Raw genomic sequence first — 23,114 nt, 5'->3', positions numbered from 1 at the left:
TCTTTCAAACTTTTATGACAGTGTGATTTAAATGACTGTTTAAACATGGTGCAACTGTGCCGCATTTTCGGCGTGTCTCCGCCATCACCCCCTCGTCATGGGGACGACGTGCATAGAGGGAGCGAGAACGGATATTTGAACAATGATAATTGCGCCGAATGTAATCAATTGAACTCAATGGATGGACAACGCTTAGCGATCTATTCCTCTGCCTGATCGGGTGCCACTGGGTCTAACGGTGTTGTTTTTATGATGGTTCGATTGGGGTTTTTTATACATACCGTATGACCCATTAAAAAACGCGTAAAACTGTCATCAAGGTTTAAAAATACTTTTCTAGAGACTAACATGATTTAATTTTTTTTTTTTTTTAAGATATTAAGAAACAATAACTCGATATTTCCACTTTCGTTCTCGAAATCCTTCCCCAGGCGAGATTTAAATCGGGAGCATACCTTCGCAATATAAGCCTATGACATTGCAGCTCACGACATAGAGATGAAAGCCTTCAGAGAATCGACACTTGGGTTATAGGATTCACAGACCTTTGCTTCAACATACGCCCATATCCAAATGTCGAGGGTGTTCAAATTCGTACTGCAAGAAGGCCAAAGATCCTTCGATCAAAACATATTCTACTCCAGTCAGGTTTGGATCGGTTTCGAGGTATATCATTTGCTCCAACTTGTTGGATAACAACATTCTTGGATCACCGAAGTTCGCCCGAATCCATGGAAGCACCTGATTCTTCAAAATATCCATGTAGACTTCAGTATCAACTTTTACTCCAGCTTTTATGAAAACAGGATACATCTTCAATCCATTCGAAGCAACCGCTCCGAATACCATGACTCCGGCGGGATGCTTGGTAGTAAACTTGAATTTTACATTACCTGGAACATCCTTAGCCTTCAGGGTTGAATAATACACCGGACACCGGATCAATCGAACAAAGATTCTTGTCTGAGCAACAGAACAAAGATTCTTCTCCACTTGGGCAGAAATCGCTTCAAACGCTCAAGTCCCAGTGCTTCGTTTTGTTATCAAATGGCGCTTAGCTCATGTCTTTGATGATGCATTTAAGTCATTTTTGACCAATCGTTGCATGGGAGAATTCGAGATTTTCGCTTCCTTAGCCAACCTCTGGATTGATCTTACTGGATTCCGCTTCACTTGCGTCTTGACCGATTTTACCGTTTTCAAAGTGTGTGCAGACCGTGGCCTTCCTCACCTAGCTTCCGTGGACTTGGCCTTTCAAAGAGACAACGTATCACGTGGTAAAAAGTCGCTAGATGTAATTTTCTTGGAAGATTTTTAGGCGAGGAGCAAATTGGTTTGTTTTCATTTTGTCGATATAACTTATAGCGTGAAGGTTAAAGCTAAAACGCCCACAAAACAAAATACTCAAAAATCGTCAAAAACTAGCCAAAACAGACTCCCTAAGATTTTCGCATTTTTTATGGGTCATACTGTATGCTTTTCGGGTTCCGGGTATAAGTTCTTTGAATTCATCGCTTTAGATTTTTTTTTTGTGTTGAAATAATAGTATGATTTTGACATAGTTAAGTGAAAATATCTAGGTGAGAGTGGAGTACCGATGGCCACTATTTTTCTTTACTCTATAACTTTTTCATAATGTGAAATAAAATGGGAAAGATAAATGATATGATTTTGTTCATTTCTAATAGATCAAATTCAATTTTTTTGTTGAATGAATTTGTTCTGATTGTTTAAAAATAAGTATTTTTTCGGGTTTTCAAAAATTGTGGAGAATCCAATTGTGGGGAATCGTGGGTCACCAAACCCAAAATGAGAAAATGAAAAATAGAGTTGTGTATGATCAAATTGTTTCAAAAACCGGCTCGCAAACGTTTTGACCAATTTCCTCATGCAGGTTTTATGTTCATCCCTTTCGCATTCAATGAAATTGATTGAATATTTTCATAAATCTTAATTAGGCCTAAAAAACAGATTGGAAAAATTGTATTTTAAGTTACGAATTTGTATAAAAACATAGGTGGCCCAAGATACCTCATATTATGTGGCCCACGATTTCCCTGAAGCAATGATTAGCATTTCGTTGCATTTTGAGTGAGAGATTCCCTTTTCTTAATTCTAAGCGTACATCTTTCGAGGATATGATGGCTAGCATTTTACAATGCTAAAACCACCAACCCACAGAAAAGTGTACTATGTGTGCCGTGACCGGGACTCGATCTCATACTCGCAGGCTTAGAAGACTGGAAGGCTATCCTCTATGCCACGGGCTGCGGCTAAATGTATCTATCAAAAAACGGCAAACAAAATTTTTCCTAGACACCAAAAAGTAGGAAATTTCAGAATGTTAGATGTGACAATTATACTTCAACGGCAGTATAGCTATTTCATCAAATGCCATTTTCATGTGATAGAGCTAAATAAAACTAAGATCATATATGTATATAAGCCTATTTTTATTCTGAACTTTAGGATCCGGGATGCAATTTCCGGGTATATTATTATATATCAATAAAACTATATCCCTTCAACAATTTCAATCTGTAACTAGACTGTGATGAATAAAATTAAGAAATTTAAATCTACAAAGCTCTGATGCTGGATGTTCGATGTGATGTTGGAGAATGCCAGGATTTGAAATCTGACAAAAGTTTTGCCATGAAATTTTCACCATTTTATTTAAGAATTGATAACAGAGTCAGAGCGCTCAATTTCAATTATTGCTTTTATTCCGTTGAATTTCATATAAATACAAATTTTTCGCTTGCTTTTATTCGAATAGAAAAAAAAAATAATAACACAGTTGCTAGCAAACCGGGAAGTTGGGAAAAACTGTAAAAATCATTTGACATGACCGGAATATTACGGTTCTTTTCAACTCTCTTTGAAATTTCCAAAATATTTCGAAACGGATTTTGAAAGTAATAGGTACCTAAAAGGTAAAAGGTTGTTAAAATAACAAAATAATCTTGTTACATTTTTCGATAAATTTTACTCAAACGAATTCAGTCTTGCCTCTTTTAAAATTATACTAAAATTATACATACATATTTATGTTCTTGAACATTCAACTTTAATAACTTATGCATCACCATCGATTTCTCTAGACAAAGAGAGACAAAAAAATAAAGATTACGTTGAGGATATAGCTTTTCTGAGATAAGTTAACTTTGTTAAGTTTGGTGTTTTTTATAAAATAGCGCATTGAAAAAATTAAAGTTTTCAAATCTTAAAGCATAGTTCATCTTTAAATCTGGACGCATTAAAACGGGTGTATCTCGGAGCTTTGTTAACGAAAGAAATATGTTATGTATTCAAGATGTAGGACTTTTATTGCACTTTAAAAGAAAAATTTAAAAAAAAAAAATATCCCGATGTGGTTTTGATGAAATCTCAAACATTTCGGCGAATACTACTCATCATAGTTTGGACACCCTGTTCGCTGACCTCAGCGGCCAGTTTGTTCCACCATCTCTTCATCTCTGTTGTATCCCGAGTCGTCCTACCATTCTTCTTCATCTTCTTCATCTTCTTCATCTTCTTCATCTTCTTCATCTTCTTCATCTTCTTCATCTTCTTCATCTTCTTCATCTTCTTCATCTTCTTCATCTTCTTCATCTTCTTCATCTTCTTCATCTTCTTCATCTTCTTCATCTTCTTCATCTTCTTCATCTTCTTCATCTTCTTCATCTTCTTCATCTTCTTCATCTTCTTCATCTTCTTCATCTTCTTCATCTTCTTCATCTTCTTCATCTTCTTCATCTTCTTCATCTTCTTCATCTTCTTCATCTTCTTCATCTTCTTCATCTTCTTCATCTTCTTCATCTTCTTCATCTTCTTCATCTTCTTCATCTTCTTCATCTGCTTGACAATTGTCCAATAATTGTCGATAGGACGGAATTGAGGGCAGTTGGGTGGGTTGATGTCCTCTTCGACAAAAATCCATCCCGTTGTCTCGTAGTGGCAGCTTGCCAAAACTGGTCAAAACTTTACTTAAAAATGTTTTCTCAGGCACTCCTTCTTATATATTTTGGAGTCCATGGTCTTGTTTGTCACAAAAACCGGGGTATTTCGTCCGCAACTGCAAATACCTTGCCAGATCAAACACTTTCCAAGCTTATCGGAAAAAACGAATTTGAATTATTTTTATTTGCCATATTTTTAAAATAAGCCTTGTGATTAGATTTTTTTCATCTGTTTCTAGATTAAACTTTTCAAGTTAATTTCTAATTCCAATATTTATATTTCAAATTCTGCATCTAAACATGAAATCATGGATGAATTGAACATATGAGATTGAAATATTTGGTTTCATAAAGCAATAAAATAATCAATATTCAGATCTTAAATTTGTAGATATTCTCCACCAACATCTGAGTTTTCTAATTCAGGAAGAACCATGGAATAGACATTTGAAAGTTCATATTGATTCAATACCCAATCATTTTTATTTAAGTTCTGAATGTGTTTAAGGTATTTTAATTGTTTGAAACCTTTTGGTTATAATTCATCGTTGGTTTCAAAATTATCTCTCGATTCAGTTGTGTAGTTTCAAATCAGCATAAGCTAGAAACATTGTAATCGAGAATGCAGAAGCAGACTTAAAAGTCAAACAAAACTCGGGAATGGAATCCAAATTGAGTTTTGAAAACTTTGATTCTAAATCCATGCCAAAGATTTGGGTGATGATATCAATTTAAGAATTCATGGATTAGGTAAAAAAAATTCTGCAATCTAAATTCAGATAGAAATAAGAAGAAAATAACAATCAGATTCAGAATTCATATTTATTCGAACTTTGATTTAGTATTCAGAAGTCCGGTTCAAGTTCAGATTCAGGATAGAAAAAAAAAATTAGAACTCAAATTCAAGTACAGAAAAATAGGCAGTTCTCGTGAAATTGTCTTCAAAGTTTATATTTTCAAGGCGAGAAACACAAAAATTTTGTAATGAAATATAAAGCTCAAATCTGAGTATGTTTCCAGAACCAGATTTATCTAAACCAAAACTTTATCGAAGTTATCTCATTTTCCTTAAATGAATGTCGAATGTTTTAAAAAGCACTTCTTGGAGTTTCATGAGTGTGGCCAAATTCCTAAAATCGACGACACACAATGGTTGTGTGTTGTGTTCCAAAAACGTGAGTTTGAAAAGAAATACCGGGTGAATTGTGGGTGTGATAGGATAGGTGATTGATTCTCGCCGAGGAAAAAGTTCCCATGTACCTACACAGTTACCCTGGGATTGGTGCCGCATCGAAATATGCCCAGCGTTTAATGATTGTAATTTGATGGACGTTAATTCGAAGATGTAATTTCTATTGACGTTAAGTGCCGCCGCGCTAAAAGGGAAGGAGAACTATAGGATGTTTTTTTTCGACTTTAAATTATACCCTTCTTAGCTTTAGTTTGGAAGCGAAATTCTATTGGGCGCATTTTTACTTCAGTCCTTTTCCCAGCCAGTCAGCCAGCTATTAGCAACATCCCCCCTGGTTCCTGGTGTATTTTTATTTCATCAAATTGCAGTCATAGTCGTGAGTAAAAAGGAGGTGGTGCCAAGATCTACGATGGTTGGTGCTGATGATGATGATGAGGACGCTCTCCGGTTGACGGACGTTCTCGGTGACGACGCTGACTGCAAAGATACTCCCCGTAAATTGGACCCGGTGGATTTCGGAGGCGGTGAATGTAGAATGTGAAGTGTGCTGGACACGGACTAGAACATACCAACATATTCGACAAACAATGGTAAAGACGAAAAAGCACTGGAAAACCATCATCATCAAAACGTGATATTGGTGAACAATCCTAATGGAACAGAGAGTCGACCGATAAATTTAGCTCGAGGGGCCTGTGGCTGGGTAGAAAATCTCAGCTCGACTCAATTTGTAATGTATATGTTACCAACAAACTGACTAATGATTATTAAGATAGAATATGGAGCACACCGGCCGGCGTTTGTTTTTGCATTGCCCAAGGCGCTCAAAACGACATGTTAAATAACGTATGCGATGCGTTTAAAGTGTAAGCACCTACAATATTACATCTATCGCAATTGGCATTGTTGTTTGTTCCGAAAGATAGGTTAGTTTCTCGGCGAGGTGCGTGTCAGGGCGTTGCAAATATCTATCTATCTCTCTGTGTGTGCTATGCTGACTGCAATCACCCGCCCACGACATCGTTTACCGGTGAGCCCTCTGCTGCCTAGCCCAGGTCAGACTGTGAGTTAACTTCGCTTAGTTTAGAGAGCTAGCATTCGATATCTTCGACTTTTGCTGGATGTTGTCGTGGCGTATAAGAAGGTGTACAGAGGAGGTAATGTCTGCATGCTGTGAGCAGTCAAGTAGGTTCTCTGATTAGGTACCACCCACTTCCTACTGTAGTTGGCACCCGAAGCACTCACAGTTTGGAAATTCTTGTGAAATGCGTGTTGCGAAAAAAAAATTACAAATTAGGAGATTTTAAGCCAAAAAAAAATCTTAGTAATTGTATGTAAAACAAGCAATTTCGTAAAACTGTTTGCTTTCATGCTTTTATGAAAATCATTGCTTTTTCAATGATTTTCATAAAATTTGGATGCCGAAATTTGCTTTGATATATGAAACACTCAATTGTAAAATTTCACAAACATACGATGCTTTTTTGCGAAAATGTCGCTTAAACAGTGAACAAGTGACCAACGATTCTTTTTTTCGGATCTACCGTATAGGTGAATCAATGTTTAAGCTAGCAGATATCGTTACAACAACAAATTCATCTATCGAAAGTTCTAGAATCTCTATACATGGCCTTATGAACGGGTATTAACCAGGGTTAACTAGTTCCAAATTGAATTATCAAAATAAAAAAATTGATTTCCGTGTTCAGATCTCGGGAGAAAAAGAATGAAATTAAAATAATAACTATTGATTTTTTCATTAAAAACTCCATGGAATATTCGACCGAATATTCGTTTGGTCGAATAGTTAAAAAGGTCAGTATTCGGTATTCGGCCGTTCGCCTAATACCACTATTCGGTACATCTCTTATTCTTACTAGGTATAAGTTTCATAATTTTGAAAATTCAGAATCAGATTCATGATTTGGAATTGATGTTTTAGATTCAAATTAATGAGTCAGATCCAGAATAAATATTTAAAAAAACAGATTGAAACCAAAAAATTCAGAAATTGAATGGATATTCCACGATTGAGGGTACTGAGAGAAATTTCTTGTATGGTTCATATGTATGTATTAAGAGTTTTGATATGAAATTCAGATTCAAAAATCGTGTTCAAACTCGGAATTAAAATTTTGAACTTGGGTTCAGCTCGTAGCTGAAGTTTTACATCAGGATAAAAATATTATGGTGATGATTTCGTTAAAAAAAATTAAAATTGCAGGACTATCAAGTTTCGGACAATAATGATAGAAAAATCTTGTAAGAAAATCATTCATTTACTTGTTCCAATGCTTTTCGCTTGAACAAATATAACTTGCATGTCTTTTCTGATAAAATCAAATTTTCATGTTTTCAAACCAAAATTTTGAGCTTTTTTTTTAAGAAAGCGATTTGGCGGAGGCATGTTAATTCAGGGGGGTGAATAGGTCTTTTAATGATGTGTTGAGGATACCCAGGCTGTATAAATACTTATTATAATCTAAAGGGTAGTAGCCACAAATCAGTACCAAGATATATCCTGACAATTTTCATGAAAATTTAAACAATGTAACAGTAAATAGCAATGTTCGGTTTTTTTTGTTCATATGTTAACTATTTTACAAAACTATCAGTGAAAACTGTTAAACTCTTGATTATTCAAAATCGATGTTTTTAAAGGTGGACAAGTGGGCCTTGTACATATAGTTATTTAAATTGAAAAATGCTGATATTAGATAACATGCGGCTCGGAGAGGCCAGTTTGACATGACTGCTCTTGACTACGTTGTTGATACCGTAGATTTACAAAACATTCCTCGGCAACGCAGTTTCTAATCGGTTTCATCCGTTGCATCACATTCTTTGGCACTTGTTATCCAAATGAGTGTGAACTATTTTTTAAACCTAAACAGGTTTTATTTTCGTATTTCGACACGTATTTAAAAGTAATTTTTAAGAAATATATCAGGTAAAGGGGCCTGTTGAATATTTAAAAAAATATTACAAACAACGAAACGCCCTCTCAGAGTCGTTTTGAGCCATTGTGGTACAAAGAAGGTGATGAACAAACACGCACACTATTACAGAACTCGTTATTCAAAAAGTAAAAAGGTAAACAAAGCCTACGTCACTTGCCAGGATGTTTATGTTTCCTAGGCGAGAATCGTAAACACCAATTGGCAATAATTTTTTCTCTAGTTTTCACTGGTACAGCAATGATGGTTGTTTGTTTGAAAATGCAACTGACGTCACGAATTGTCTTGGTTACAATGTTTACAAAAAAACTTTTACTAACACTTACACAGGATTTCCATCGTCAGATATGTATACAGGTTGGTTTTGAGCTGCAAATAGCCTTATTTTATCTTGTTTATCAAAAGCTTGAGTAGGCGTTGATTTTGTGAGGACGTCAAAACTTTTCGCTCTGTGGAGAATTGTTCTAGTTAAGGTAGCAAAAAGTGAAAAATGTGCTATTGAAATCAATTCCATGTTGATGAGTACAGTAGATGGAAAACAATTCCAGTTGCCAAAGTTGAATGAAAATTGACTACAGTGCATGAATCTTAAGATGAGTCCCGTTGCTGACTACTTATTTGGTGAGATGAAACCTTTTCGCAATTTCAACTTTTAATATTCAATGAAGGCGGGTAAGACTTTCTACCAAATTTTTCTCAAATTTCATAAACAAACAAAATCGAAACAACATTTGATTATGATAAATGTCTTAATAACCCATGTGAAGCGTTTGGCAGGAAACTCCACGCACGCTTTGTTCCTCCCCTTGTTCCAGTATATTATGCGGTTTTTAGCACATGGTTTGGCTTGCCGTTTTAATATTTGCAATGAATTGTAATGTGTAACAGATTAAGTTGAACAAAAAAATTAAAGATGTAAGTCTTTCATTTTTCAGGATGCATACAACGTTTGGCTGTGTTTGGTAAAAGAAAAAAAAAATATTTGGTTTGAGATTTGGCTATTAAAGTTGAAGTGGACTTTTAATTCGCAATCACAGTTTTAGGTGTAAATAGATACAGGGCGAGATATTATGCTGCCCGATGTCCGATGTCCAAGGCGATACAACGTCTAATGATTCTGATGATAGCTGCTCGCTCTCTTGTAGGTTGTTATGTTATGTGGGGTTCGGCCTCTTTGCGTGTTCAGTTGACAGTCAACATATTCCTGGATCACGAATTTGTTGTTCCGCAGCAGAATGTTTCTTACGTGCGTACGTCTTGCGGCAGCTGAATGTTGATTGTGCTTGTTGTGTAGATATTAATGTCCATATTGAATGATAAATACACAATTACTTGAAACAAATACATTTATTAGATTCTTCAAGCAGACAGGCGACTATTTTAGATTGATCTCAGCCTGGAAGCTGGTGCCGGAAGATAAAAATATGTATTTCCGGAAGTTGTTTCCTAATGTTCGTTTGTATCAGTTGAAACATTTTCAACGCAATTTTCTACAATGTTTTATTGAAAACAAACACCAATAACGCCAAATATTCGGCTTTACCTGCAACTGAGCCGCTACAGCATGGCCCGTTTATCTATCGATGCCAATTCACATTATTGCATCATTATCACACGAGAAGAGAGCTATCTACATATTCAAATGCCACTGCACTGGTTGGCCTGCCTACAAAGAGCCTGTCAAACGTGAAATGCGCTCCATCCATGCACGTTAGTGTTTGATGGTATGAATTTTCCGTGCGTGCGTTCATCTATACAATTCGGTTTCGTGAGGTGATTTTCACATCTGGCTATTGCAAACTTTTGCATGCATGGCGTAAAATGAAAAATAAACAGCACCACCCCACGACCAACATTCAGAACCCCAAAACCCGCCCGAACGTCCTTAACAATAATAACAGAACGACGACGTGGAAAGGGGGGATGATACTCAAACCACAAAGCTACTCATATTCCCGTGATCATCATCCCCCCTTTCTCTGCTTTCGATCTGCTGCAATCGTTCAATCCTTAGCAGCGTTTCCGCCATTTTGTTGGGTGTACGGAAAAGCAACCCGGGAGGGCAGCTTTCCGAGGTTGGTTGATGAAATGTGCTGCATTTTCACCACCTCACCACACCACACCACAAAGTAGCGACGAGCGAGAGATATGTGCGCTCTGTATGATTGTTTGACTTTTTTCACTTGAATTTTCCCCGGATATGTATGCTGAATGATTGGTTGATGGTTTTCGGGGCATTTTTCTACAATGTTGCATATTTATTTATTTATTTGGAAATGCATAAAACAACACCAGTAATTACACACACATTCGGCATAATATCAATATAAGCTCGACTGCAGTGTGTGCAGGCTGGCTGGCGAGCTTTGCCTTTTTTATACGTTGATATGTTTTTCTTTTCTTTTTTTTTTTAATTTCACCAGTGTGTGTCATTGCATTTCTCGTGTTCGGTTTCATGTCCACACGCTGAAAAAAAATGTTTATCTATCATGTAGCGATAGAAACGGTAACTATTATAAATTTTTTGACAAGTCATTTATTTTCTGGTTTTTCGGTATTAATTTTTGATGCATGCATGTTTCCTCTGTGCTTCCATGCATATTTTATTTACTTTCAATGCTCACATTACTCGCTCGCGGTATTTGTCCACGTTCTGGTTTTGATTTGTATCGTGTGACACCGTTTGGTTTTGCGGGGCTTTCGTCGATTTGGTTTGGTTTGTGCAAAAAAAAAATCTTTTTTTGGAGTTTGTTTCTGTGCACTCGCTTCGTCGTATCATGAAACATTTTCCCAAATGAGCAAATATGAATCTTATTTCCTTTAAAACATTTTCTTAGGCAATTCAAAGAAAAAAAAGGATCTTTATTATACGAAATGCTTTCGAGTCCAGTAAGAAGTCAGGTTAGAAGAAAAGTTTTGAGTTTTTGACAAAAAAACACCGTTATGCAGAGACATGACACCAAAAAATTGTGACTGCATTTTGTGATACTATTTCTTAAAATTTCATGGAAAAGTTATATTAAACGTTAAAAATCCTTTTTAACAAAATATTTTACTTTGCTGTGTCATACAATTTTCTTAACTTTGAAATCTGATAGCTAAATTGATAATGGAAGCGTGCATAAAATCTATATACATATTTTTCTATATTAAAATGAAGGCGTTTTTTTTGTAACACCATCACGTATAAATGGACGGTCGCAATGAAGTGAAATTTGGACCACGATCAGTTTAACACAGCAGATACATAAAAAATGAATCTGATCTTGGGTTACCAAAAGAAGAGTGGCATCTAGATGGGCTTTGAGCGAATAAGAAGGTTTAAGAACATTCCTTCTTATAATTTCAGATATTTTAACATCCTACGAGTAGTGAAATTTAACTTACTTTGAAAGAAAAAAAAATGAGTATCAAAATATCTCATCTTGAAATAATTTTGATTTTTGTTCCTGATCGGGTTGGAATGAGAGCTTCGGAATTCCAATAAAATCTTTCGAAGTAGACAAATTTAGGTAGGAAAAATAACTGTTTGTATCAAAGGAGTTATAATTTTTTTTTTCTAAACCACAATAACATAGATTTGGAAATCAAAGCAACATCTGAAAAAGATATGCTTTTCTGATCGGGAAGCTAAATATACGTTGTCCAAAATAAGGCCGTGCTAACAGGGGGGTTTAGGGGTTTAACTCCCCCCCCCCCCCCCCCCCATATAGAGATTTTTTCTAAGTAAAATTTTCACCGTTAACAAGCAAGTCAGAAATTTGCTCGCCTCCGGCGAAATTTTGTCTTAAATCGCCTGAGGTTTGAGACATTTTATTTAACGACACTATATGATTTTCACGAATTGAAACTTTTTTCAATTGTAAATTTCGAGTTGCAATTCCATTAACATTCTGTATTGATACTCTAAAATTGACATACTAAAACCCTACCTCGTCTTTAGAATGGATTTTTATTAAGAACGTGAAAATGGTTTTTAACGAACCATTTTAACTTCAAAATTAATTAATCGAATAATAATTTTATACCATTCACAAACTAACAGGCGTTTTCCTCTCACGATGGACAACAGAATTTGCAGAAGCATCTAAAATCTAATATTCTCTTCCTTTCTAAAAATTTTAATTAAAAAAATCATTTATGCCATTAAAGCTGTTATGCTAATATGAAATATTCTTCAAGAAATCAATTTCAGTCTCAGTTTTATTATTGTTTTTTGTTCTTCTAAATGCAAAAGGGTCTGATAAATTATCAAGGTCACAAAATTTACATTTTTCCGAGGTGCAATGAATGAATTTAAAACGTATTATTGACTAATTTTAGTGCTCTGAATCTAAATATGCAATTATTCTATCAGCTTTTATTATTGAAATAACTTTTCAAAACAGGTTGAAATTATTTAACTACTTTCTGAGCTTTTTTTTAATAAACTTGAAAACAAAAACATTCCATTCTAAAATTAAAGTTTTGAATCAATTATCAACTTTCATCAAAACTTCAAGTAAATGTTGGTTTAATTGATTTCCCTGAAATCTCACATATTTTAAATCTCCATATAATCAAAACTAAATGTGAAAGTCCAAACTTACAAAGTATTCGAGTTCAAGACACTAAAATCTTCCAAATCAATCATTAAAACCATACCGACATGCTGTTCTCTTGAGTTTTTATAATGGTAAGACAATCTTTTTGAAAAAAAAACCCTTAAATGTTTAAAAACTTTTCTTTTTCATCTTAAAATTTTGCTTTTATTTTCAAATGAATTTACCGCACAGTTCTATATCCAATTTTAAGTAAATAAGCAAATTTGAAGTCAAGCTATTTAACTTTATAGAAATATTTATGTTTTTAATTTTGAATATTTTGTTTTCTAAAATCATAAACCTTCACATTTCAACAAATCAAAAATTCACATATGGATCGCGATAGATTTTTTTTTCAAATTCAAAACACTACAGCAGAATTTGGCATTCAACCCTTCAGTTGAAAATCAAGAAAAGAAATGTTAATTAAGCTAAATAATAAAAAATAATTATTATCATTTTTCTAACAATTTATCATGGTTAATTTTTTATCTGATCTGATCTTTTGAAGCAAATTTCTAGTTCAGAATAAGGAACATCATTTTGAAAAAATGCATCAATGACTTACCAAAAATATCATTGATTTCAATCATTCATGGTAATCTGTTTTGGAAATTTCGTTATCGATATCGTTATCAATAAAATTTATTATTTTCAGATTTTTTAAGATAATCATCAGTAAGAAAATGACGATGGAAATTCATTTCCTTATCAAGTGTGAATTTTTGGAATTGTAATTATTTTTAACCAAACTTGAATTTCGAAACCCCCCTCCCCCACCCCCCCATGGACGGGTCCTTCGCACGGGCCTGGTTAAAAAACCTTATCAACCTATTTTAAACCGAAGCAGTTTTTTCAAGTAGGGAAAAGTCGGGTAAGACGGACACCCTAAGGTAGAATCGCAATACTGCCGCTCTTAGCAAGTCCGTCCCATTTGCGTTTCCATCATTTTTCAGTTTATCGCTGGAAACACTTTAATTTTATATGTTGTTTCAAGAGAAAACTTTGTTGTCAGTACTTTGTTCTGAAGAACATTGAAAAAAACCTCAAGTAAATTTGTCCCATTGGAGAATAATCGCAAGTCGGTCCCATATGGCTTAAATCATCGCAAGTCGGTCCCACAGCCATAAGGGCCCAGCAAATGATTTTCGACAGAATCAAAACAAAAAATAATCCTTATAAAGCGGGAATCTTTCAAAAGCCGTAGCAGAGTCAGATTCTGTTGATTACTTTGATTAAAAACGCATACAAATGCCGAATTATCGAAAGACTTTTTACGAATTTTCAATGACGTTTTTCTCATTTCAACAAAAACGCAAATGGGACAGACTTGCTATGAGCGGCAGAATAGAAATCAGCTATTGCCTTTTTCATCGCAGTCTTCGGTCAGATGAGTAGTTTTGGTTGTTTGCTATCGCATTAACTATTTACATTAGTAAATTTTCTTCATCAAGACTGTTTTTATAGCAATCTAAAACATGCTTGCAAATAACTGTTTTTAAAATGGTCGGGTAAATCGGACACTGCGTAGAAAAAGTAGATATTGACGAAAAAAATACTATATTTACTAGTGCAAATTTTTGTATTTTTTTGTTTCGATTATAGTCGTTTTACCATCATTATGGCATCCGCAACATTATCAACGTTACAGTTGGCGGATCGTTATTGAAAAATTCTTGGGCTCAAACTCGCGGCCATCTGCTCAGGAGACAACAGTCAACAGACTTGCCAACTAAGCTATATCACTAGCCACTATTTTTGTGAAATAAGCATTTGTGAATGTTTTAAAACCAAAATGGAACCAACTGATCTGAATCCGGTGGCGGAACAGTGTTGTTTTCGTAATTCCGTTTTTAATAGGGCTGTTTTCACCAGAGATTAACTGTTAATTGTTTTTGGCCTGTTTGAGATACTGAATTCCTTTTGACAGACAATTGCACTTGCCAAGGTCTTATAAACGCATGTGTAGGATCAAAGCGATAAAAAACATGAAATATATCGAGAAACTTATGTGTCGTTTTACCCGACTTTAAAGTGTCCGTTTTACCCGACCTAGCAACTTTTGTTTTCAAGACGTTTATTGCTCAAGTCCATCTACCAGAATTCGATGGCTTTCCTGAGACGTCCAATAAATATACCACCGTTGAAAACGCTTGAAATTTCCGATAATTTTGCGAATCATGGACTATTTTCTGAGTGGAGAAAATAACATCGAATGGTGCAGCCTGAAAGTTTTTGTTTGTTTTGTTTACTATAATGAAACCTTGCTTACTGCAAATCGACAGAGGGTCTCAAAAATGTTAATACACCTAGGAAAACATATTCCCATCATAAGATTTTTTTTCCATTCATTGTAATTTTCAAATACTGGAAGTGTCCGTTTTACCCACTGTGTTCGTCTTACCCGACTTACCCCTATTAAACTGATTACATTTCTTAATCATTCTATAAGACTGAGAGCAAGTTCACTGGTGTTGGGACAAAGTGGTAGAAATTTTGACATTTTGAAAATTTGACTATGCAAAAATATTTTCAAGATCTTGGGGTGTTGAATTGTTTTACAATACTGTTTCTATTTCAGCCGTATGTGATAGAAATATCGCTATTTTTGCATCACAGCATGCGAAAATACAACACGTGTTGTAAAAAAACTAGAAGGCCACAGATCTTGAAAATGTTTTTGCACGACAAAATTTTCAAAATGTGCCGTAAGTGTCAAAATTTCTACCACTTTTTCCCAACACCAGTGAACTTGCTCTGAGTACACGAATGAAGGCGTTTTAAAACGAAGAAGGCTTGGTAGGCTATGGCCGCCGATGACGGTTGCGTTTTTTTCGGCTGGAATTTTTTTACTGTGAACTTAATATTAAAACTTCCTGAATGTTTCAATATTTGACACGAATTTTCAATTCAGTTAAAAAAAAAATCTCAAAATTATAGTTTTTTTATGGTCAAGACCACATATTTTTTCTTCAGTAATCTAAGCAGCTACATGGAGGAACAATCTGCAAAGTATAGAATTTTCATTATTTATTCTATTGAATGCTCTGAACTGAAGAAGAATTTTTAGATGCGTAAAATTCTGGACGTACACTTGAAGCACTTGATTAAAACAAATATAAATTTAGAAAACATACACACTTAATCTTTTCTCCTGTGGTCGGGACGATTTCGTCCTGTATTTTCAACTGCTGAAATTACAGGACGATTTCAGCACAGCAAAACACTACAGAAAAACAACTGTCAAATTGCCACGTATGTTCGAAACGGTTTTCCCCTGTGACTTTCAGGGACTTTTTCCATATTATCCTGTATGCTCAAGACTGTTTCTTCCCAAATTATACATACAGTTCAGGTTATTTATTTTTAAGAAAAATAATCGCAAATATTTTTTTAAGCTTATGTTTTATTACCTCATACCATTACCATAATTCAAATACATCACTGTTCATATTAGTGCAGTCTGTTCATTTGTAGCTGATGATGTTTCAGAGCAAAAATCAGGCGCCATCTTCGTCGACCCTTTGGCGAAAACGATTCGAGTAGCTCCTGCTGTTTGTATTCGGCGACTTCATTAGCCTTACTTATTTCGGCCATATCTGGGGAAGCAAAATAGACAAATGAGCATCAACAAAAGCCTTAAAAGTATCTGAAAAAACTTACTTGTTTTATACTTCTCTCCCTCGTAGACATGGGCAGTTCCTATGGTGGCTCTTGTTGCATGGATTTGTCCCCACGCTTCCAACCGGTCAAGTTCGCTTGGCTTAAAAAAAACGAACAACCAAAGGAACCAAAAAAAACATTAAAACACGTGTCATTTGAACAGTGATACAGGCGATTGTTGCCGTGAGATTTTTCGAGCTCCTGAGCACTCGAAGCAGAGTTCTTTCGAATTTCGGGAGGAATTGAGTGCTACGAAAATCGTTTAGCTGTCTCCCAGTGCTACAGGAAAACCTCTTGTTTTGACAGTTCAAGTGTCATTTTGAGCCGTTTTCCTGTAATTCAGTGAATCGTGGTCCCGAGCGGAATATTTGCAATCTTAGTGTGTACATATAATCCATACCAGGCATCCTCTCCAAATTCCTCCAATTCTTATTTTTCATTATTTAGACAAAAAATTGACAAGGGTTTTGAAAGTATTTTTCGGACATCAATAACAATGAGAAAATTTTCAATTAAAACATAAATAAAATCCATCCAGAAGCTCTTGCCTTTTCCGAAAAAAAATAAATATTTGTCTTATGTTAACATTCGCAAATAGTACATGTTTTGAAAATTTATAGTTTTTGGCTCATCCAACTCGAAAGGTTGCCGACCACTGCCCTAGAACTATGCCCCCTAGAAAGCAGACAATTGAACCTGGGGAAGATGTTGGACGTTCGAACGAAACCAATTTTAGTTCACTATTCCTACACCTACCTACATACATGGGACTTCAAACCATGAGCCGAATTTGTCCACCCATCGTGGTGCTGTATCCAACAGAAGAACGGTTTGTCAGAAATATGTAGACGACGAATTTTCGCTTTAATTATTTTCAAACACTTTCGTCTCACCAGAACTCGAACCAAACGGCAGCGCGGCGTCCGGCTCCATTTAGTATCAATTTTGATATGTCTGTTTAGCGTCTCTGACGCTACCGAAACATCATTTTATGACACGAGGTTCTGTGTGTCACGAAATTACGATGCATCCATTTCGATCCAGCTCCGCGTACGATATCTACACGAAAGGGACCATTGGTTTTGACCGAAAACCATCCAACCGCATCCTGCAAAGCCTAGCAGTCGCAGTATGCGAATCAAAACTTTGAGCTACTAGATGCAGTAGGCGTTGGCAAGACGAGTACCATTGTGGCCCATATAGACGAGTGTTATCGCTCAGCAGAGGTCTTTTTCCACAATCCAAGTAGACAGGGGATGAATGTTCTAACAGAGATAATTCATGATTACTTTCGTAGACACATTCAGCACAGCAATACCGACCTTTCTCACATGACAACTGCCTTTTAGCAAGCTAGCAAGCAAAGGCTACTGTGATGCAACGTCAGCCATCTAACTTGATGCTTTTTACTCATCCATATACGAGTCATTTCACTTTGGCCAACCGTAGAGTAGCGTTGTGAGCATTGTACGTGTGCCTACAACTATAAAATGGACATCCCAGGCATGTGGATTCAATTTTCAAATTAATTTTATTACACGCTACGATGTCACACATAATGCATCGAACAGCATGATCAATATGCTCAAAACTGTCATGTTAACTGGTATTCATTATAAAAGAAATATTGGCCCCTTCTTGCTCATGCGATGTTTGAAGTATTTTCTCAGTGATGATGCCAAATCGCTTAGTTTAGGTATGGAAACGTGTTCTTCCAAATTGACTTCTATGAAAAGTACGTTTATTACCTAAATTTATGAAAAACTGTAGGTAATACATAACAAAAATAAAGTTGTTTTGTTCTGGAAAAATCTGTCTTTTATATTTTGAACGATGAGTACTCTGAGCAAAAATATTTATTCAGAAATCTTGATTGATGCAAGTGTGCCATTTTCATTTACCATATGATTCTTTCCACAAAGCTTAAGCTTTTATTTCCCCGAACGTCCAAATCGCCACGAAAAATACGCAAAAAATAAACAAAAAATACTATAGGGGTAGCTCAAATAATTTGGACAATAAAACCTACAATGCATGAACGATGTGGTTTAAATCGCTTCCGCCAGATGTGGGTGTTTTATTGTTGCACAAATATTCACTTTCATAAACGCGACAAACAGATGAAAACGCCACACAAACAAAAGTCGCTATCCACCGACAATCCCCCAAAGTCATCATCTGTAGGTAGTCGGGTTGGCATTTCGGAAGCCGAGAGATGTGAGAACAATAGAGGCCTGTCATGGCAACTTTGGTGAAACGCAACCCTTATTTTCGGAATCTTTTTTTTTTCTCCTTTCCTCTACCAAGTATAGAACAAATCATCTACCACGCATAGGTACATTCATACCTACTTTTGTTCACTCGATCGCAAGTTCCGCAAGGATAGTTTTGACGGATTGTGCAATTTGAAGGCGGTTCAAAGGCACAGCTCTAGTACTAAATTCGCTCATTGAAAGCTACAAGACAGTTGTACAAAATAGGCTTGTCAATCATGGCTGTTGTTGTACCTACACAACATAAAAATAAGTATCTTTGTACAAAGAACCCCCAGTCAACTTCAATAACATCAGCGTTTGTTTACCGTTTTAATCATTGTTTATCTTTTCTAAGAAATTTGTTTACAAATTAGGGTGACATTTTTGGAGATTACATTGTTTGATTTTCTGTTAATATAAGAAAAAACATTTAAAAACCATTCGTCCAACTGATCAGAACAAACTTTCCCTTTCTCCTTCACAGCATCCCTATCCCTCGGAGGATCAGAAAAAACAATTAGCACAAGACACAGGACTGACGATACTGCAGGTTAATAACTGGTAAGTACTGAGAACATATTTTTGAATTTAAAATTTTTCAGGTCTTCTGAATTCCAACACATACATGGAAATGGAAATGGAATTGTTTACTGCCACACTGGGAATTAATAACTCAACCGAAGCGTATTTTGAATAAGTTTTTCTGAAACTTTTAAAAAAATCAAAGTTTGAAATCTAAGCTTCAAATATTATTCTTGAACGCGTACCCGAATTGTGAAACTTATATTTGCATTAAAAAATGCGAAATTTGAATCTGATATCTTAAATATCAAACTAAAATAAGGAATAAACATCCTAGAATCTGAAATCTCCATCAGACATCAGTTGAAAAATTTAAAAATCCCAAATCTGATATTTCGATATAAAATCACAATCTAATTCTGAAATCCGAAATCTGGAACAGTTTGAATATTACATTAAAAAAAGTTTATATTAACTCCAAGCTTAAACTTTTATTTTGATAAAAGTTTGCAGTTAGAAGAAAAAGTAGGCCATGTCTCTGTTCAATGGCATTCGTTCACATTGTGTTGATAATGATCAATCAATAATTGCATTTTCACCTTAACTTTTTTTCGCATTGTGAGGTATGCTTGAGTAAAACAAATTTGCTTTGTTCCTAACAAATTTCACCTCTAGTTAATTTGGATTTAAAACTTTTCTATCAAATTAGATTGAAATGCTATAGTTTTGTTTTTCAAAGTTCTTTCGAAAAAAAATTCAATTTGGTGCGAGTTCAGAACGCGTATTAGAGGCATACGCAATAAATTCACATAAATCAAGGATTTATATTATTTGATACTCGAGCTAATCCAATTTACACCTTTCAACTTGATCAAAATTTATTTCGCAGCATTCGTCGTTTGTGGCAATCTTCTCCTCGAAGAAAGCCCTTCTTTCTGCTACTACCTCCCCTTTTTTTTTGCTGGTTGAAAGAAGAGAGCGGCCGAGAGACAGACGACGACGTTTTAATATTTTCCTGGCACTAACTGTCTTTCAACCAACCCGTCGCTCGTCGTCAGGTGTGTCGAATAGAGTTGTACGTTAAATTGAAAACGTCTCTGGTTGAGAATCACCCCTCGCCTCGATGTTGTCGTTCGAATGGGTGACTTTTTCAACAGTTCAATGGTCTTTTTCTCTGTGCATTGAAATGATCAATAGTATAAGAGTTTTTTTGCGATCAAAACACCAGCAAAGCCACAAATTTCATATGATTGATATAAATATAATCTGAAAATTGTTTCGATGATGACTTAACAATGAAAATCATTTTACATTTTTAAAAAACATTTTTATGTTTGCTTCAACCTTCAACATACAAAAAAGCAATAGAATAAGGCAATGGCACTTTAGAGCTGAGGCAAGAATTTCCATCACATTTCATCGCCACATGCTTTGTTGATACATATGTGTAACCGTTTTCTAATTCGGATGACTGCTTTCGGCAAATTTTCTCAATTCCTTGCCAACCCGAGAAGCGAGCTGTGCTGAGCTCCACATCCAAGCGATATGGTTGATCTATGTAGGTAGGATTTTCCTCCTGCTTGTTCTTTTTTTTTCTCATATCGAGTTTTATATTTCTTCAGAGTATTTGAATTATAGGGTAGCGTAATCATGCGTGAACGTACCCCCACGCCGGGCATGATGACGTAGTTGTTATGAGATTCTTCATACATTCCATAGGAATAAAAAAATAAATCTACGTTTTTCGTCATTTGCATAAAAAAGTTCAGTAATTAGTGTTAAGGAACTAAAATTAGTGTCGAAACAATTGATTTCAGTATGAAATATATTGAATATAGAGCTTGGAATCATTCCAAAACTCGAATAAGAAAATAGTTACGAGAAAAGATGATTTATAAATTCAACATTTTACTGTTAATGAACTCGAAATTTGCGTGTTAAATGATTTATTCGGACTATTAGATGTGTCTTCTTGCAATATTTTCCATTTTTAAGCTTACAATATGCTTGGAAATAGTTTCCAGTAATTACAATTTCCACCAAAATTTAGATATTTCCGAGGTTAATTCGCATTTTATGCAGAACCACAAACTAAATCGTATTTTTTGAAGAAGCTCATAAATCTGGGAAGTCGAATTTATGCATTTGAGGACAATGGGGTACAAATTACTGGCATGAAAAATATTTTTTAAGGAAAAACTGTAGAATTCAATACAATGCTCGCTATTTTTCATAACAACTACGTCATCATTCTGGAAATCTGCCAACCAATATGGCGGATGAGGTAACCTGTTATTTCAAAGAACTTTGATATTTCTTCACGGATATTTACCTGTCTCTGCTTGTCAGGGCCTTGTAAACTTGTGAAATCTAGTAGGCCAGGCGCATATGTTTGTAGGTATGCGGTAAAAGCAGCCTCCTGTTTTCTTTCACTCTCTGTTGTTGACTAGAAACGCACTAGCAAGCAAGCAACAAACCAAGAGCACCCAATACACGGGAGAAGGTGGCAATAAATAATCAAAACCCCTTTTATCTATACTCTGTATTACAATAAATTATACGGGTAGAATCGCGTGAAAATGGAATGAAATGTTGAGTGTTGCGGAAAAAAGAAATCTAGCGTGAACAAGAAAGCACCTTTTCCACTCAATCGTTCGTTCTATTCGCAATATTCGTAACACCACCGTGGAGAAAGTGGAAAATAGAGACGTCCTACCTATATATTCGACTAAAATACATTCCTACAGACGTAAATAGGTTTTCAGTGATAAACTAGAACATTTTCAGCCTACAAAGCTTAAAAGCAGGTAGGTAACTAATATGTGGTTTGAACTTGAACGCAATCGTCGAACGCAACAATTTCAGTCTCTAATACTGTCAAAAGAACAAATTAATATAATTAATGTGAAGGCCTCACTTATATAAATATATCGGCAATCAATATCAAAAGAATTATCGTTGGTTTCACATTTGGGGGGCCCTTAGCTCTGTAAATGTTTTTCAAAACCTGAATTTCACTGCTCCCAACCCCTTATACATTGATCCATTGGCCAAGAAAACCAACTCTTCAAATTTTCACCTTGATTCTACAGCTCTATGGCAACCCTCAGTGTTTTGAGAAAGATATAGGTATCGAAATGTGAAGTCTACTTTTTTTTTGTAGAATGATATTTTTTAATTTTAATGTTCTTTTCCACCGAAGCTATATGGCGTAGAAAAACGGTTAAAAGTGCACGGCAATTGTTTATTCTTCAGTTTTTATATTCAAACAAACATTGGTTTTGAGGATGAGTTTCATATTTCATTTGAATGTCAGTTTTGCCATACTCACATATGGCTTGCAAAAACATTGCCATTGAATTTTTCGGTAAAAATTGATGCCTCCGTCTTTTCAATACTTTGGCCTTTTCAAACAGTGTAATACTGGTCACTCGAAAGCGTTTTGTAAACAAACTTGCAAAAAGTTCCGTCGTCGAAGATAACTGATTTTCCACACAGCACTTGATTATATAATTTACAAGCTCTGGTTATTATGGAAGAAACTTGTTTTTGACTCGGCTTCTTCTGCTTCTTATAGTCTTGAGACCCAATCTTACCTTAGCACAATGGAAAGTGCTAAGAGAGGATACACGTTTTTGGTCACACCCCGAACTGACGCAGTTGTCTTACTGGCGTAAGTACGCATGGCTTTCCAGTCCAAAGTTTTGTCCACCGGACCCGGTTTCCGCTCAAATTTTTGTTTTGTTCACGAAGCTGCTTTCTGTGGAAACCACATAATGCCAAAGTGACGATATAAGAACGTCAGCGGTGTTTAGGTACGGGGGGGAGGGGGTTCATTACGATAGCGATTGATAAAGACCGAACTCATGACGAGTGCCTGTGCCCGTAGATGTGTCTTATAATATGCACGGCGGTTGAGTTATATTGAGTTTGACCCACACACTTTCCTCTCCATTCTTTCGAATCGAATTTTAAACAGC

At 35.5% G+C, this 23,114-nt stretch overlaps 1 protein-coding gene across 1 annotated transcript in view; it reads left to right on the top strand.

The window, feature by feature from the left end:
- LOC129737838 (homeobox protein homothorax-like) overlaps nt 1–23,114 on the top strand; it is a 115,937-nt gene that overhangs the window by 28,598 nt on the left and 64,225 nt on the right. The window contains exon 4 of the mRNA XM_055728996.1: nt 19,097–19,173. Coding sequence (XP_055584971.1) covers nt 19,097–19,173 — 77 coding nt within the window. The remainder of the gene's footprint in view (nt 1–19,096; nt 19,174–23,114) is intronic.

The sequence above is a fragment of the Uranotaenia lowii genome, chromosome 1 (assembly GCF_029784155.1).
Source record: "Uranotaenia lowii strain MFRU-FL chromosome 1, ASM2978415v1, whole genome shotgun sequence".
In the NCBI taxonomy this organism is placed as follows: domain Eukaryota; kingdom Metazoa; phylum Arthropoda; class Insecta; order Diptera; family Culicidae; genus Uranotaenia; species Uranotaenia lowii.
This window is presented reverse-complemented; position numbering and strand designations above follow the sequence as displayed.